The sequence below is a fragment of the Mirounga angustirostris genome, unplaced genomic scaffold (assembly GCF_029215605.1).
Source record: "Mirounga angustirostris isolate CCGP_5_RB_7025 unplaced genomic scaffold, mMirAng1.0.hap1 SCAF_9, whole genome shotgun sequence".
NCBI lineage: Eukaryota > Metazoa > Chordata > Mammalia > Carnivora > Phocidae > Mirounga > Mirounga angustirostris.
In genome coordinates, this window is record NW_026991717.1 from 136,139,829 (window position 1) to 136,156,276 (window position 16,448).

The 16,448-nt window shown below is 35.4% G+C and overlaps 1 protein-coding gene across 7 annotated transcripts in view; it reads left to right on the forward strand.

The window, feature by feature from the left end:
• The window catches only part of PAPOLA (poly(A) polymerase alpha), a 58,717-nt gene that overhangs the window by 17,371 nt on the left and 24,898 nt on the right, over positions 1 to 16,448 (forward strand). For all 7 annotated transcript variants that reach the window (XM_064571541.1, XM_045901490.3, XM_045901491.3 and 4 more), the window contains 9 exons: positions 3,362 to 3,443; positions 5,206 to 5,315; positions 5,764 to 5,817; positions 8,724 to 8,835; positions 9,548 to 9,637; positions 9,728 to 9,866; positions 11,397 to 11,469; positions 12,792 to 12,912; positions 13,862 to 13,946. In XM_064571541.1, coding sequence (XP_064427611.1) covers positions 9,781 to 9,866; positions 11,397 to 11,469; positions 12,792 to 12,912; positions 13,862 to 13,946 — 365 coding nt within the window. In that variant the 5' untranslated portion in view covers positions 3,362 to 3,443; positions 5,206 to 5,315; positions 5,764 to 5,817; ... (1 more) ...; positions 9,548 to 9,637; positions 9,728 to 9,780. The remainder of the gene's footprint in view (positions 1 to 3,361; positions 3,444 to 5,205; positions 5,316 to 5,763; positions 5,818 to 8,723; positions 8,836 to 9,547; positions 9,638 to 9,727; positions 9,867 to 11,396; positions 11,470 to 12,791; positions 12,913 to 13,861; positions 13,947 to 16,448) is intronic.

Genomic DNA, 16,448 nt, shown 5'->3' on the forward strand with positions numbered 1-16,448 from the left:
CAGGGAGCCCGATGCGGGGCTCGATCCCAGGACCCTGGGACCATGACCTGAGCCGAAGGCAGATGCTTAACGACTGAGCCACCCAGGCGGCGCCCCTGAAGAGGTGCTTTAAAAATGTATATTAAATATTTGAGAATCTTGCTACCTTTTAAGCAATCCTACGACAATGAACAATTTTTAGGTTTTCAGGTACTAGACTCTCAAACTGACTATCTGTTTAGTTTTTTATAATACTCTCTGAGTTCCTAAACTTTATTCTGAAAAATTATACATACAGTTGATGAATCTATGACTGGGCTTCTGGTAATGGAAATGTATTCTTAGAGTTGTGTGTGGAATTCATTTGGCCCATTTTTAAAAATTGCATAGGGGCGCCTGGCTGGCTCAGTCTGTAGAGGGTGCAACTCTTGATCTTGGGGTTGTAAGTTTGAGCCCCATGTTGGGGGTAGAGATTACTTTGAAAAAATTGCTTAAATAGTGGCAGTTTCCCCAGGACCGTATAAAAGGCATATTTAATTTATAATACAACTGAAAAATTGATGGAAAGAGAACCAAGGATTGAAAACTTGAGAGAGGGGATTAACAAAGAAAGTCTTTTGGTTTTAGTCAAATTTATATTGTTTTCTTAAAATAGCATATATATATTTTAAGCAACCGATTAAAACTTCAGCAATGGGAGTGTTTTAAACGGGGGACTCGGTGTACTGCGTGTTTCTCATTGATAGAATTCCTGATATGAATGCGATTTATTTATTTATTTATAAAAATTTATTTTAGAGAGAGGGGGGAGGGGGGTGGTGCAGAGGGAGAGAGAGAATCTCAAGCATACACCCGCGGAGCCTGGATGTGCAGCTTGATTCCAGGACCCTGAGATCACGACCTGAGCCGAAATCAAGAGTCGGACCCTTAACCGACTGTGCCATCCAGGCGCCCCATGAATGAGATTTTAGAAAGAAAGTTCTTTTTGAGCTGAGCAGCAGATGTCCCAAGTTTAAGTATTTTTTACTCATTTATTGAACTTGGGCTTTCCTTAACCTTCTATAGGAAATACAGCCTTGTTTTAATGGCATTTTATGTTTTAAGTTTAAAGCCATAGTCAAGTAGACAAAGACAAAACTTAGATTTACTTAATGTGAAATGTGAGTACTGCCTCATCGTAGTTTTGTTTCAGGTATTTACTTCAGTAAGTTTCTTTAACCAGTAATACTTGATACAGTTCTTCCTGCTGGTTTTACTGAGGGTAAGAAAATGTGTTTGGATGAATGAAAGTAATGCTCATTCCTATTCGGATTTATCAGTGTCCTTTTCTTTATAGCCTAACTGTAAGTAGTAAGTTGATTAGAGAAAGGGACTGAGGTTAGGCTTCATACGTTTTGATCTTCTGTGTCTGCCTTTTGTAGAGAGAATTTCTTCTTCAGCTGGTTAGTTTTAAGACTTGATACAGGATTTCTTGATGTTGACACTGTTGATATTTTGGGATCAGATAATTCTTTTTTAGGGTGTTATCCTGTGTATCGTAAGATCTTAAGTAAAACACATCCCTGGCCCTCTTTTACTAGATGCACTGCCCTTGCCCTCTCTCTCTCCAAATTGTGACCAAAAATGTCTCCATACATTGCTGTTTGTTCCTGGAGGAGTAGAGTCAGCCCTGGTTGAGAAGCAGTGATTAATAGATAGTTCCAGTGAATTTATTTATGGTATTTGGGGGGGGAATTATATAAAATTTGAATTTTACTTCAGTTGTCTTGTTTGCTGTCTAATATTCTGAGACTAAAAAAAAAAAGATTTTGCAATTTATTTTTCTGTGACCTGAATTAAGGAATCTTAATTTCTGGGTTAAAATTATTAAAATAGCTATAAACATACTAATGTGTAAACGTGTGCTCATATACAGGAGCCATTAATGACATGTGGCTGTTTCTGTTTTTTTTTTTTTTTTTTTTTTTAAAGATTTTATTTATTTATTTGAGAGAGAGAGAATTAGAGACAGATAGCAAGAGAGGGAAGAGGGTCAGAGGGAGAAGCAGACCCCCCGCTGAGCAGGGAGCCCGATGTGGGACTCGATCCCGGGACTCCAGGATCATGACCTGAGCCTAAGGCAGCCGCTTAACCAACTGAGCCACCCAGGCGCCCGGCTGTTTCTGTTTAAATGATCTAAAATTAAATATCCAGTTCCTCAGCCAAGCTAGCTGTATTTCATTATATATACTTACATATATTTCACACTATAGTGGACAGTTGTTTAGAGTGCACGTATCCAAAAGATTTGTTTTACTAGAAAAGTCCGTAGATCATTGATCTCAGGTAGTTTCTTCCTAACTCCCTTTGTAGGCCTATTCCTGCAACATCTTGCTGACTTAATTTAAATAACCAGGCCAACTTTGCAAGTGAGGTTTTTAGATTTCTAAATGTAGGAAGACAAATGTAATATCATATATCTAGATGGTCCTTTTTGTATAAGTGGTGATTAAATGTGCCCTCAAAAAACAAGGGAGTCCCTGAATCTTTACAATTTATTTTTAAGGTTTTTGTAGTATGAAGTAACACTTTCATTTATGTTACTTGGGGGAGGTGAGGAGGAGTGATTGGTGTTTTGGTACTGAATAAGACTTTACTGAGGAATTAGAAAGTGAAGAGAAACATTGACCAGGCACACATTAAAATTGTTTTTTGTTTGGACAGGTATCATCCTTACCACCAGTGGCATTAAGTACTCACCATAGTACTTTACAGTAGTACCAGGGTCAGGAAGATGATTTTTAAATGCTTTCCTTTCTCCTTTTTCTTGGTGTTTCTACTCTAAGAAACTATCAGTAAGTTTTAGTTCTGTTCAAAGTCATCCCGCCAAAGCCTTTTTGAAATCGAAACTATTATGTAGCAGTATTGGCCTTAAAGTCACTTTTGATATGGTAAAATTATATCTAATGTACTGTGGAATATTCAGTATAATCATTGAATGTAATTTTTTAAGCAATCAGAATATGTGTTTTTGTTATAGTCTAACATTCATGATATGTGCAGCATATTGGTCATGAATAAAATCTGCTTCTAACATTACTCCTATGGAATCACATGCTCTCCTGTACGATAGTCCTCTTTTATAGCAGTTCCCAGATATGTGGCAAAATTCTAAAATGGTGTGGGTCACTAAAGAACATTCACTAAAAGTTGGAAATTGCTTTTATTTCAAAATTGGTTGATATATGAAGGCCTGGTATTTGGTAGAGCTTACAGAGTTTGTTTACCCTCCATAAATTTGCACTGAATTCTTATTTTTTTTTAAATTATTGTATAGTGCTATTTGAAATAATCTCTTTTGTTCTCCACTGATAGAATATCCATTTCTTGTTTGTTTAAACAGAATCTTCCACAATCTGTAATTGAAAATGTTGGAGGAAAAATTTTTACATTTGGATCTTACAGATTAGGAGTACATACAAAAGGTAAATACTGTTTTAATTATCTTGAGAAGGAATACTCTTTTTAGTTCTTAAAAATCATAACGACCCATTCATCGCAGTTACTTGCATGGCATACAGCTTAGTGAGTTTGTGTGGAAGATAGAATACTTCAAGGAGCCTAAAGTTGGTTAAGAAGATAAAAAAGATGTCTTCTAAACCTGCACTGACCAATATGGTATTAAGTAAATTAGAAAAGGCAGTTCTGTACAGCATAGGGAATATAGTCAGTAGTATGTTAACGACCTTGTATACTGCACTTAGAGTGGTGAGCAGAACATAGTGTATAGACTTGTGGAATCACTGTGTTGTAACCTGAGGCTGATACAACATTGTATGTCAACTGTACTTCAGCTTAAGAGGTAAGTCAGTGCCTCAGTAGAAGTAGTCGCGTTTTTATATCAGTAACATGGCGGCTAGTGGTTACTGTGCAGCAAAGTGCAGAGAGAGAACTTTTTTCCCCGGTGGAGAGCTCTTTCGGACAGTGCTGCTCTCTGTATCATTTCCTCTACCTGAAGAATATCAAGTCAGGAAATCAGAACAAAAATGAATGCAAGCCTCTTAAAAAGACCTGTGGATTTTCTTTTCCTCGTGCTTTTTTTAATAGTTGTAAAATACAGTTGAGCAAAAACCAAACCACAACAGTGTATCTGCAGCCATTGGTGATCATTGTCAGTATTTTCTTGCTTTGTACTTACCTTATGCAAATAAACACACAGTGAAAATGTTACCACGGCGGAGAACATTTATTGGACTTTTTTTTTGCTGGGCACTGAGCTAATAATAAGCTTTTGGTCTTCATTATCTCATTTATTCCTCAGTTCTCTTATTCTCATGTAACAAATAGAAGTCTGAGACTTACCGAGACAGTAGGCTTGAACAGTTTCTCCCAGCCATCTCTTGGCAGAACTAGGATTCTTCAGCCATTAACCACTGACTTCCTTGTTAAAAAGTATCTGCCAGGATAGTGTTCTGTTTGTTCTGGCATTCTTCCTCCTCTGCATCTCCCACTGCTCTGTGCCAGTAGTAGTTAGTGCATTTGCTTTTGATGTGTCCTGTGCACTGTATGCTCTTCTCCCTTTTGCGTATATGCTAAATACACAGCCTTCAGAGTAGTGCCTTAGCTATTGAGTCTTCTAGGGAAATGACTGTGTTGACCTGATTCCACATTGATCTCTCCCTTTTATGATCCCAGTTATTGATTGAAGTCATCTTTGTTGTGTTCCCCCTATGCACTCAAGGCTGGCCTCCTATCAAGCACTAAATTAGTAACAAATATCTTACCATGGTGTGCCTCTTTGGATTCTTGCCAGTGGTCCTTTTTGGAGTTTATTCTGTAGGTCCCATTTAGGGGCCAGATAGACACCTATAAGCACTACCACATAATGTGTGGGGGAAAAAAACCACTTTTTTGGTTTTGGCTATGACAATGACATCAAAATGTTGGGTATATTCTTGAATAGTTCCCTCTCTTTAACATAAAAGTCCTATCTGAGTCACCTTTCTCTGACTCCCAGGTCACCTGGGCCACTACAAATAGAGGATGCTGCAGGAAAAAAATATCCCGTCAATTAGTATCATGTTTTTCCTATACTGACCAGTAATGTTTTTTAAGGGGAAGGGCACATTTTTAGAGGCTCGCTAGTATAATGTTAACAGATTCTCAACATCAAGTACTGCCATGATAAGATGCAAAATAATTTTCTTGTAATAGTAATTAGTGGTTGATGGGCTTAATTTTTTTTAGGTGCCGATATTGATGCGTTGTGTGTTGCACCAAGACATGTTGATCGAAGTGACTTTTTCACCTCATTCTATGATAAGTTGAAATTACAGGAAGAAGTAAAAGATTTAAGAGTGCGTAAATGTTTGGGGTGAAAGGGGAGGAGTTTATAAAAATTAGTGAAATTGAGCAAATTTTATGGTCTAGCCGTCATTTATTGAACTCTTGCAATTTGCCAGACCCTTTCAAGGGCTTAACATGTATGCTTGCATTTTATTCTTTACAAGCCTGAAATAAATTTCATCTCATGTTCAGAGTAGGAAATAAGGCAAAAAGAATAAATACTAAGCAGTGTGGCCACGATTACATCTGAGTGGCAGAAATCAAGGATTTGAACCTAGGTTTATCTGATTCAAGAGCCTGGTGTCTTAAAGCTAGTTGTTAAGAACCTAGTCTGTGTCAGGCGTTATGCTAAATTATGTTTAAACAATTTCAAATGTCTCATTCACTCAAAAGTACTAAAACTAGTATAGGTCTGATCTGTAGTTTGAGAGACACTGAACTTACTTAATTTTCTTACAGGCTGTTGAAGAGGCATTTGTACCAGTTATCAAACTGTGTTTTGATGGGATAGAGGTAAGATATAATTCAAATAGACAGTTCTTGCTCTGTGTAATGTTGATTGATGTAGGTTAAAAAGTTATTTTAATTGGTAAGTTGATGTGATATTAACAATTAAGTTTTTCTTTTTTTTAAAGATTTTATTTATCTGTTTGACAGAGAGAGACACAGCGAGAGAGGGAACACAAGCAGGGGGAGTGGGAGAGGGAGAAGCAGGCTCCCCTCAGAGCAGGGAGCCCGATGCGGGACTCGATCCCAGGACCCTGGGATCATGACCTGAGCCGAAGGCAGTCGCTTAACCAACTGAGCCACCCAGGCGCCCAACAATTAAGTTTTTTTAATAGAAGTGACTCTGTTCTTTGTAGAATATCAGTTCTAGTCTTTTTATTTTTTTAATTTTATTTTTTTAGAAGGAGTAGGAAGGGAGAAAGAGAATCCTAAACAGGCTCCACGCTGGGCTCAGTCTCATGACCCGGAGATCATGATCTGGGCTGAAATCAGGAGTTAGATGCTTAGCTGACTGAGCCACCCGGGCACCCCAGTTTTAGTGTTGTGTGTGTGGGTTTTGTTTTTGTTTTTTTTTTTTAAAGAGATTTATTTATTTTAGTGAGAGAGATGTACTGGGGGAAGGGCAGAGGGAGAGGGAGACAATCTCAGACAGACTCTTAGCTGAGCACGGAGCCCAATGTGGGGCTCCATCTCAGGATTCTGAGATTAAGAGTCTGATGCGCAACCAACTGAGCCACCCACGTGCTCCTTCGTCTTTTTTGAAAGAGCCTCATGAAATTAAGAGCTAAAATATAGACAGAAATAATTAAACATTGACTATGAAATGCTGTTACAAAACTGTTTACTCAGTAGGTTTTCCATATGCAAATTTATATACTTTTAGTCTTACTAAGGTAATAACAATATTTTTTGCACATGGAATTTTGCCTTGACATCATTTAAATTAAATATTTAAGAAGTTGAGAGAAAACTGTGACCTGATAGTGTGTATGCTGAGATATTTTCTGCTAGGGGAGGATTTATGAGTTCAGATTCTTGAGATGATAGTCATTTCTGTCTGCTGTTCTCCACAGCAGTTGTAGTGAAGACAGTTGGAACAAAGCTGGTAAGACAGTAAAGCAACTTCACTTATTTATGTTATTTCTGTCATATATAATAGTTCTGGAAAGTCACTGATGGTGAAGATTGTAAAATTTTGGAAACTGGAAGAATAATACTTCATTGTTTTGCAAAAAAAAAAAGACGACTTCTTTAACTGCTGCATAAAGATGCCCAGCCCTGTCTTCCTTGAAAAGTCGATGATTAACCTTAATTAAGTAGACCTAAAATGTTAAATTTAGTAAAGGATTGTCAAGTTCAGGTAGATTTTGCTGTCAGTGCTTAAGTAAATATAAAACAATCTGTAAGGTAAGGCAATGTCCTGCTTTCCCCAAAATAACATTACCAAAGAAGGGGGGATTGGTTTTTTTGTGGAAGACCCAACTGAATTGTGTGAACTTCTCAGGATGGAGATGAAAGTCAGATGGTTACTTGAAATATTTAATGTGTTAGTTTCCTGTCCATACATTGTATATAAAAATAACACTGTTTTAGGGCGCCAGGGTGGCTCAGTCGTTAAGCAACTGCCTTCGGCTCAGGTCATGGTCCCAGGGTCCTGGGATCGAGTCCCACATCGGGCTCTCTGCTCCACGGGAAGCCTGCTTCTCCCTCTCCAACCCCCCTTTGCTTGTGTTCCCTCTCTCACTGTGTCTCTGTCAAATAAATAAAATCTTTAAAAAACAAAAAAAAAATAACACTGTTTTAGGGAATGTGTTTACATTAGAACATTTGAAAAATCATTTTATCCTACTTAAAATGGCAATCTCTGTTGACTTGCTTGTTGAGTTACCTGTTTATGTAAGCACATAATTTTTATTTCTGTCTAAATTGGGGGGAGCTACTGGACTTTGGAAACTTTCATTAGAACATTTTTGCTATACCGCAAGTTAATTATTTATAAAAGTGTACAGCTGTTTTTCTGTTTTGTAGGTGTATGTTTTAAATGATTTTTCACAATAAGCTTTTAAAATACTGCCTTCTAAAGTGATCTTCTAAAAGGCTTACTTCTGGCAGCATCCACAGTTTTAGAACCATGAAGTCATACCCTCAGGAATAATGACCAAATCTGTGCTGAGTTTGTTCACACTCTCACCTTTCCTTGGAGAAAAGGGAGGGGCTCCTGTGTAGCTCCATTGGTTGTGTCGGACTCTTGGTCTCAGCTCAGGTCTTGATCTCAGGGATAGGAGTTCGGGCCCTGCATTGGGCTCCTCACTGGGCGTGGAGCCTACTTAAAAGCGGGGCGGGGTGGGGGTGGTTTGTCAGTTGCATTCTGTAAGCCTTCAGAATTAGCTGGTGTTTGTTTTTGTTTTGTTCCTATTTAGTCAAAACTAAGTTGGGAATCTTGTAATGTTACAGATATGTAAGGTCTTAAATGTAAGGAACCCCCTTTTTACTGGCAGGTATATTTGGGCTAAATATAAGGATGTTGGCCTTATAGTTGGGCACCTTTTAATATATAATCAATTCATAATTTATATAGATGGAGAACTAAACAGTTAATTTTAAATAGTCTAGTAGCTACATTAACAAATTTAGTATATCCAGTAGATGCATTAGTAAACTTAGTAAATCAAACTTAGTAAGCCTGATTAAAATGACAAGTAGGTATTTATTCAAGTTCTCTTTCATGGTGCCATGTTTTAACATCTGATTAAAATACCTATGATACACATTATTGGACTTTGGACTTTTGGAGGCATTGTCGTGTTTATAGTTGATGAGAAGATCCTGGCTTTAAAGAGTATTCTTTGTTAAAGAAATGCCTTAAAAATAGTTTGATGGATATGGAATGTTAAGTTTTGTTTTTGTTTTAGATTGATATTTTGTTTGCAAGACTAGCACTGCAGACTATTCCAGAAGACTTGGACTTACGAGATGACAGTCTGCTTAAGAATTTAGATATAAGATGCATAAGAAGTCTTAACGGTATGTTAAAACCTACTTCCATTTGCATAGTAGCAGTTTTTGTCAAATATGAAATAGTTTTTAACTCAGATTTTATAAAGGAGCTTTTTATAGCCACTCTGTTTACCCATATTGAGTCAAATAAAATATGCTTTACTTAATAGTTAAGACTGCAGAGGGGTATATGGTAATTTATTTTACTCACCAGTATCTTGCACTGTTATTTCTTTTCTTCCTGGGACATTTAAAGACTAACATTTGTGCTCTATTACTAGTGGTTTAGGCTTCACGGCATAACCCTAATTAATTGTGATCATGATATCCTTTGTAACCTTTTCAGCTGTTGTGTTTAAAGGGGTTACTTTTGAACACTCTTGTATTTACATTGCTGTTGCTGTGCTCTGGCAAGAACAATTCTTGCAAACTTAAGTGGATTAAACCCTTGTCAGTATATCCTGACTGGAAGAAGTTTTAATTATATGATGAAAGTTTGAGATCAGCCAGATTACAAATTCTTTGTGATATATTTGTGATAGGAGATAAAAATTTTAGATTTTTTATTTGCGATAAGAGTTCTAGATTTTTTATTTGCCTTTTTATTCAATTAATGTTACTGATCCTATGAAATAAGTTTTTATTTAAGTTTGACATCAATCTTAGAAAATTGAAAAGAAATATTATCATTAAACTTTTGATGGTTTAACGTTCTGTTTTTTCACTCCCTGTTAATCAGGTTGCAGGGTAACCGATGAAATTTTACATCTAGTACCAAACATTGACAACTTCAGGTTAACTCTGAGAGCTATCAAACTGTGGGCCAAACGTGAGTTCAGAATTTGTTGGCTAGCTTATTAAAAATGTTTCAACTTTTGTTCAACACTAACTTTTCTTTTTGCTTTTCCCTTATCAACAGGCCACAACATCTATTCCAATATATTAGGTTTCCTCGGTGGTGTTTCCTGGGCCATGCTGGTAGCAAGAACTTGCCAGCTTTATCCAAATGCAATAGCATCAACTCTTGTACATAAATTTTTCTTGGTATTTTCTAAATGGTATGTGTTTAGATTATATTAAAATAAAATTGATTGTAGACACTGAAGTTTAGTCTTATTTCTATGACATTTCTGCAGCTGGTTTCAGATTCAAATTTTAGCTCATGATGTAGCCATTTAGGTAGCTTTGGGGAGATCATGTTGTGTATAAAATGGCAAACCTAAATTCCTTTCCTTTTCCCTAGCTTTCCCAGGATAGGAAGGCAGGTGCTTTTTTGTGCTTCCTTATCCTCTAAATAAACTCTGAATTTTAGCTGTCATGTCTGCTAAAATCCAATGAACTTATATCAGTTTTAGGAAGTTTGGATAAAACTTATACATACCACTTCTTACGCTCTTTGGATTTTTCCAAATCTACAGGTCATTAGTTTCTTGGAATTATTTTTTTGCTTTCAGCTGCCCATTTATCTTTGGTAAAATATTAAAAATATATATAAAAAGCTTTTAAGAATAACTATAAATGTGTAAAAAAATAGCAATTTTGTCATCCCTTTGAGGTCAGTCATTAACCCAGGAGAGTTTGTTTTTTAAAGCTTCCTCATTTCAGCATGTTCACATTTGTCAATCATTATTTAAGAAAAGTAAGATAAAAAATTGTTGCCAATTCATATTTGCTTTGGCCTAAAAGGTTTCTTGGTTTTTAATCAAATTGATCTTAGAGATTTGTCTTCCCGCTCTGTACCTGCCAACCCCTGTACCTCCTCCTCTGCAAAAATTGTTTTTTTAGTTATTTTATACAAATTTAAATTACTGGAAATAATTTTATAATTTAGAACTGTGCCCCACTTTTCAGTACACATTCTGTTATTTACAGATTTGATAGTGCTTAATCATATATAATCAGTTTTGATGAGATTGACTAAAGAATGTCAGAATTTCTGTAATGCTACACATACATAGCAAATAATATTTCTAAGAAGCTAAGCTTGCTACTAAGGATGGAAAATATTTTCCAATTTTTAATCTCTTCCCTAAAAGACTGAGGTAGCTAACTTGTAGAATGCGTCTTGAAAACAATGTTATTCACGTCACAAAGTTTCATCACACATACTCATGTTAGAATCTTTAGGTTGTGAGATAAAATTTTCCTCATCAGTCTCTAATTATTCATATTCCTTTGCTTAAATGAGTTAACTTTTTCACCCTCACTTGTCTTTGGATGTAGCCAGTGTAAGAATAGGATTTTTGTCTTTCAAGAAGGGTTTATCCTGTTGAAGGTTGAGGTGAACACATCGGATGTCTTGGGATAGTACTTTTTTATTTAAATAGTGCTTTATCAGTTCTTTGAGAGGCAGAGAAGATGTGTGACTTACCAGCCTGAGAAAGCTGCCAAATGGTTTAAGTTAATTTCATAGTTAGAGGAAAAGTACTTCGAGTTGTCTTAACATCAACAGATAGGAATAAAATATTATATATATCAAGAGGGCAAAATGAAGAAGGCTCACATTCACGAATGCTGTATGTTTAACAAAATACGTTTAGATGGTAATATCCAATAGTCTTATCAAGTGCTACAATCTTTTTAAACAGGGAATGGCCAAATCCAGTGCTATTGAAACAGCCTGAAGAATGCAATCTTAATTTGCCTGTATGGGACCCAAGGGTTAGTGTATTATTTTTTCCCCTACAAATTCGCACTGTGCAATAACAAGTAAAAATCATCTGCATAATCTTCAGGGAGACTTCCCATCCTTTTATGTATGAGTGGACATGTCCGTATTACACTTTCTTTTAGATAACCTCAACTATAATTGTCCTCTGATGTGAGAAGCATAATTATGTACCCTGTAAACTCCTTTTAATTGTACATAGTTTATAATATCAAGTTCACTAACATTTTAATTTATTCTATATAGAACTACCTTGTAAGTCAAAGTTTGTGTGGGCATTTGTGCTTAAAAAAAAAAATAAAAGGATACTCAAAATCCCTGTATTTTTTTATTTGATCTAAATATTCTGTTAAAATTGGGTTGTGGTAGGAAAACTGTTTAACGTTTACATGTGGCAGATAACTTCTAAGCAGTATCACTCTAATTACTATGATGTAATTGTAAAAATTGGTTTGGATATTTCAGATTACAAAAACCTGGTTGGGATAAAAGAAGAGCTTCTGTTCCGCTTTTTGGGAAGTTACAACCTTTACCGCTTACTCAGTTTAAATGTTACCAACATGCACTTTATTAATTGATAAAAGAAATACAGGTTTCAGTAAGGCTTTTTTTTAGGTCTTTAAAATTCTATTTTTCTATTAGTTTCCTATCTTACTGCAATATTGAAAATTAAGTCAGTTTTAAGTCTGTTAATTACATCAAGCTGTCTGTTTTCAAGTTTTCCAAGCCTCAGGCATTTAATTTTGGAGGGATTTGAATTTACAGTTTCCTTCGTGGAAATATGTCACTTATCATTAGTATACAGATTAAGTTATTAAATCATTTCATTTTTTCTTAAAATAACACGGATAATATAGCCTCAGCATGTGTTAAGAAGCTTATACTTCCTATAAGTCAATGGTATATTAAAAACTTTGTTTCCATCTTGTTTAAAATTTGTTTTGCACAGAACACTATTTAGTATGACATTTCTGAAAAGTGTAATTGTGTGTGCATCCCCATTTCTGTTGTTGAAAAAAGAAAAACTAAACATCAATAGATGCTCCACTAGAACCTTTTTTGCTTGACAGGCACACTATTTCTAGTAAGGTTGCCAAAATAGTCATGCCCAAATGATCAAATCTCTTTAGACCAAATCTCTGATTCTGTGAAGAATTCCTATAAAAACAATGTCGCCTTACATGGTTTTTCTTTCTCAACTCCAGCTATGAATGAAATAAAATTTAATCATTGGTTCAGTTTAACAAGGGGTAAAAAGTCCAAGTATCTGTTGCATATGTACTTGAAGAAACTGATTGGCTGTTGTTGTATGTAGGTAAACCCCAGTGATAGGTACCATCTTATGCCTATAATTACACCAGCATACCCACAACAGAACTCCACGTACAATGTGTCCGTTTCAACACGGATGGTCATGGTTGAGGAGTTTAAACAAGGTAAGTGTTTATCCTTATGCTCTCCTTTATACACGAAGGATCTACATACCATTGTAGACCCAGTAGTTGGCTATGCAGTTTAAAATGAAGAAAGCATTCACTGAAGTGGGTTTTGGTGTTTACTGATTGATTACAGTATGTATTTGAGAATTGACTTGAAAAATTCAGTTTGAGGCAAAGTATTTTTGGTTATCTGCTAGAAAGCTAATCAGTTTAAAGCTATCCCCTTAGCTGGCCCTTTATGGGCTGCCTTAGTGCTATACAGTTGCCATGTAAAGTTTTAAAATGCTACCAGTTTGTCTCCACTGGGTGACCTGAGAGATGCTTTTAGCAAGCTATATACTTGAAAAGAGCTTTGAGCAGGATTGGGGCCAAAGTGCCTATTATTTTGGAAGAACCTCTAAACTTTCTGAATCCCAGTAGTACTGTTCTAATTTCATTGCCAAAAACGGTCTTTGAGGGAAGTAGCTGAAACAGGATTATTTGATTTGATTGATAATAGTCATGGAAACAAATAGCTGTACCACTACCAACATCAAACTCAGGAGTGTAAAATTCTTTTCTGTAGTCTGAAGAGGCTCTTCATGGGAGAATGTTGCTTAGAAACATCAGGAAGCTTGTTTTTAGAAAGGCAAGACTTAGAGCTTATGGGAAATTTTTCTTTCTTGGTTAACTACAGTGCTTCAGTTTTTGGAGAGAGTCATCCTATGAACATGGTATTTAGAATAATGGTAATTTACCAGAAATCTGGCTCTCAGAAACTCCAGCTTTTTGAAAAGTGTGTATGTATGTAAAAATCTCTGTGCTCTAAAGTCATAGGCTGAAATTGCTATTTGTTAAAATTAATGATTTTAGGATTATAGTGAATGCATGTGGTATGTTTAAGATCTTTGAAATTCTAGATTGTTAGACTGAAGCATGCCAACATTTTAATATGTTTTTAATTTAGGTCTTGCTATCACAGATGAAATTTTGCTGAGTAAGGCAGAGTGGTCCAAACTTTTTGAAGCTCCAAACTTCTTTCAAAAGTACAAGTATGTATTTTAAGGCATGTCAGACATGTTGCTCTCTTAAGTAATGGTTTAATGGTAGCATATGTGACCTCTCCTCTTGCTAGACTAATGTAGTTTTTAATTGTCCTTTAAACATCTTCTGTAGAATTTTCCTTCCTGTCACAGAGGGTGTACTGTTTTTAGTAAACCCTTTCTTTTCTCTTTGTTGAGGTGAAGTGTAGCCCCTATAGTTTGCTGCCTGGTGTAACCGAACTCCTACGTTTGTAGCAACATCACTTCTGTAGGCGTCTTAAGTCATCACCAGAACTCTCAATCCATATGCCTTGGCAAAGGAGTGAGCAGTTAAAATCTGTAGTTACTGTTCTCTCTTAGGAAACGAAGTATTTTCAGCCAGTTCTGGAAACTTACTGTTGAGATTCTATATAACCATAGGCAGAGCTTATAAAATGTCAACATAGAGTCAGTAAAGTGTTTCCAATAGTTCTAGCACATGATTGGCCTACCATTTTCCCCTAATGTTAATAAAGCCCCTTCAGATATTTCTTGGAATCTAAGTGGGTGTAATATTTTTTACTAATGGTTTTAATATAATGATTTAATACCTTAGTACAGGTTAAATGCCTGATTGTGTTGGTTTTGATGACAATTGTAAGTTATAATAAATCTTACTTTAAAAAAAAAAAACGGACTTGCACTTTTATTTGCCCTGAGCTGAAAACTTGCCAAAGTCCCACTTAAATTTTTTTTTCTTTAATGCTTGAAACTTTCCTGACCATTTGATCTTGTGTTGGATTGTGTTTTGTAATAATCTAAGCAAGATTGCTTTATGCTATTTCCCCAATTAAAAACAAGAATGATGACCTTCATGATGTCTCTGTGTTTTGTTTCTGTATCTTTTGCATGAAAAAGCAGTATGGAGCCAGCTTAATTGTTGTGTTCTGGGAGCACTGTGCTGTCAGTTAATATTTAAATAGCTTAACATTGAATGCTCTTGTTTATTACTTAACTCCCCGTAAGTTGTGCTTTTCCATTGGGCAGATAATTTATTTTCTGTTTTTTATTTTAACCGATGTTGAGGAAGTACCTTTGAACATTTAAACTAATAAAACATATATTCTGATATTTAAAAAAAACTACAGCATCAAAGTACATAATTGCTTGTATGGAGAATAAGGAAGAAACTGGTTTTATAGAAAAATATCAGCATCTCTTAATCCCTGAGAATCAAAGACTAAGCTAGATTCATTCTTTTTCCTGTCTCACTTCCTCATAGGACTAAGGTGGGTAGAATTGAAGTTCTTGAAAGTACTTAAGTGGCTTCCTTCACTTGAAGAAAGATTAATTGTTGAAATTGAAACTTTGATAGTGTCATCTATTTGAGTAAATTTGCATTACTAGAACTTCCGAAGGTTTTTTTTTTTTTTTTAAGCTTGCTTAATCTTTTGTCTTTTAGAAGTTTTAAGCTATCCTTTATGCCATATAGTACCTATAAGGTCTTCGGTGGACTGAGTAAAAGATCATAGATTATTGTCTTTACTGAATTCTCTTGAAACAACTCATTGTAGATGATCAAAAACGACTTCAAGCATGATTAGGTATGAGGAGGTAGCAACAAATAGAGGAAATTATATCAGAAAAATTTAAGTTTTAGCTGTGAGGCCTGAGAAAACAGATTTGAAAACATGACAATAATGGGCTAGTTTTATCTATACCGAATCCTATTTATATTTTTAACTTCTCCAGAAGTTTTCCTCTTTATAATGTCTAGTGCTTACTATCATTAGAATGTAGAGATAGTCACAGGTTTGAATTTTTCTTTTAACATGTCACATGTAATACTCCCAAAATTGGCTGTACAACTGAATTGAAATGCTTCATTTTCTCTTGAGTCAAAGTTGGTTAAGCCTTATTTGAAGTATATCCTGAAAGTAGTGCCATTTGTTATGTATTGGATTTTAAAAAATTTTGATATACCTGCCTGTCATTCTTGGAAGGGAGGGAAGCATGGGGTAAATTTCATTTTCTTAAAAAGCAGAAAAGTCATCTAACAGAAGATCTCAGTGTTCCTTAAGAAAAAGGTGTAACATTGCTTTGTGCAATTTTAAATAACTATAAGAAGACATTTTTCATGTTTTTCCTTTAAGATAATTCGAGTTGACACGTAGCAATAAAGTAAATCATCATTGACATAGGAAATGTGAATACTTAGGTCAGGTATTCCATTTTACTAGGAAAAGAGGAAGGAAAGGTAATAGCAAGAGGCCAGCATGTTCTCTAAGGTGTAAGATTAATTATAATTTCAAGGAGTATGTGTGAATAGAATAATTTAGCCTTAAAATGTTTTAAAAACTTAATACTGAACTCTAACTCTTGGTCCTGAGTTACTTAAAGATGGAATTATAAGGATTTTTCTCTAAGATAATTAGATTTTTAGTGAACATATCTGAGCTATAATCTACCCAGGTAAAATATTAATGTGATGAAATGGCCAGGAAACCTACTTATATACTGTTTTTTGGGGGT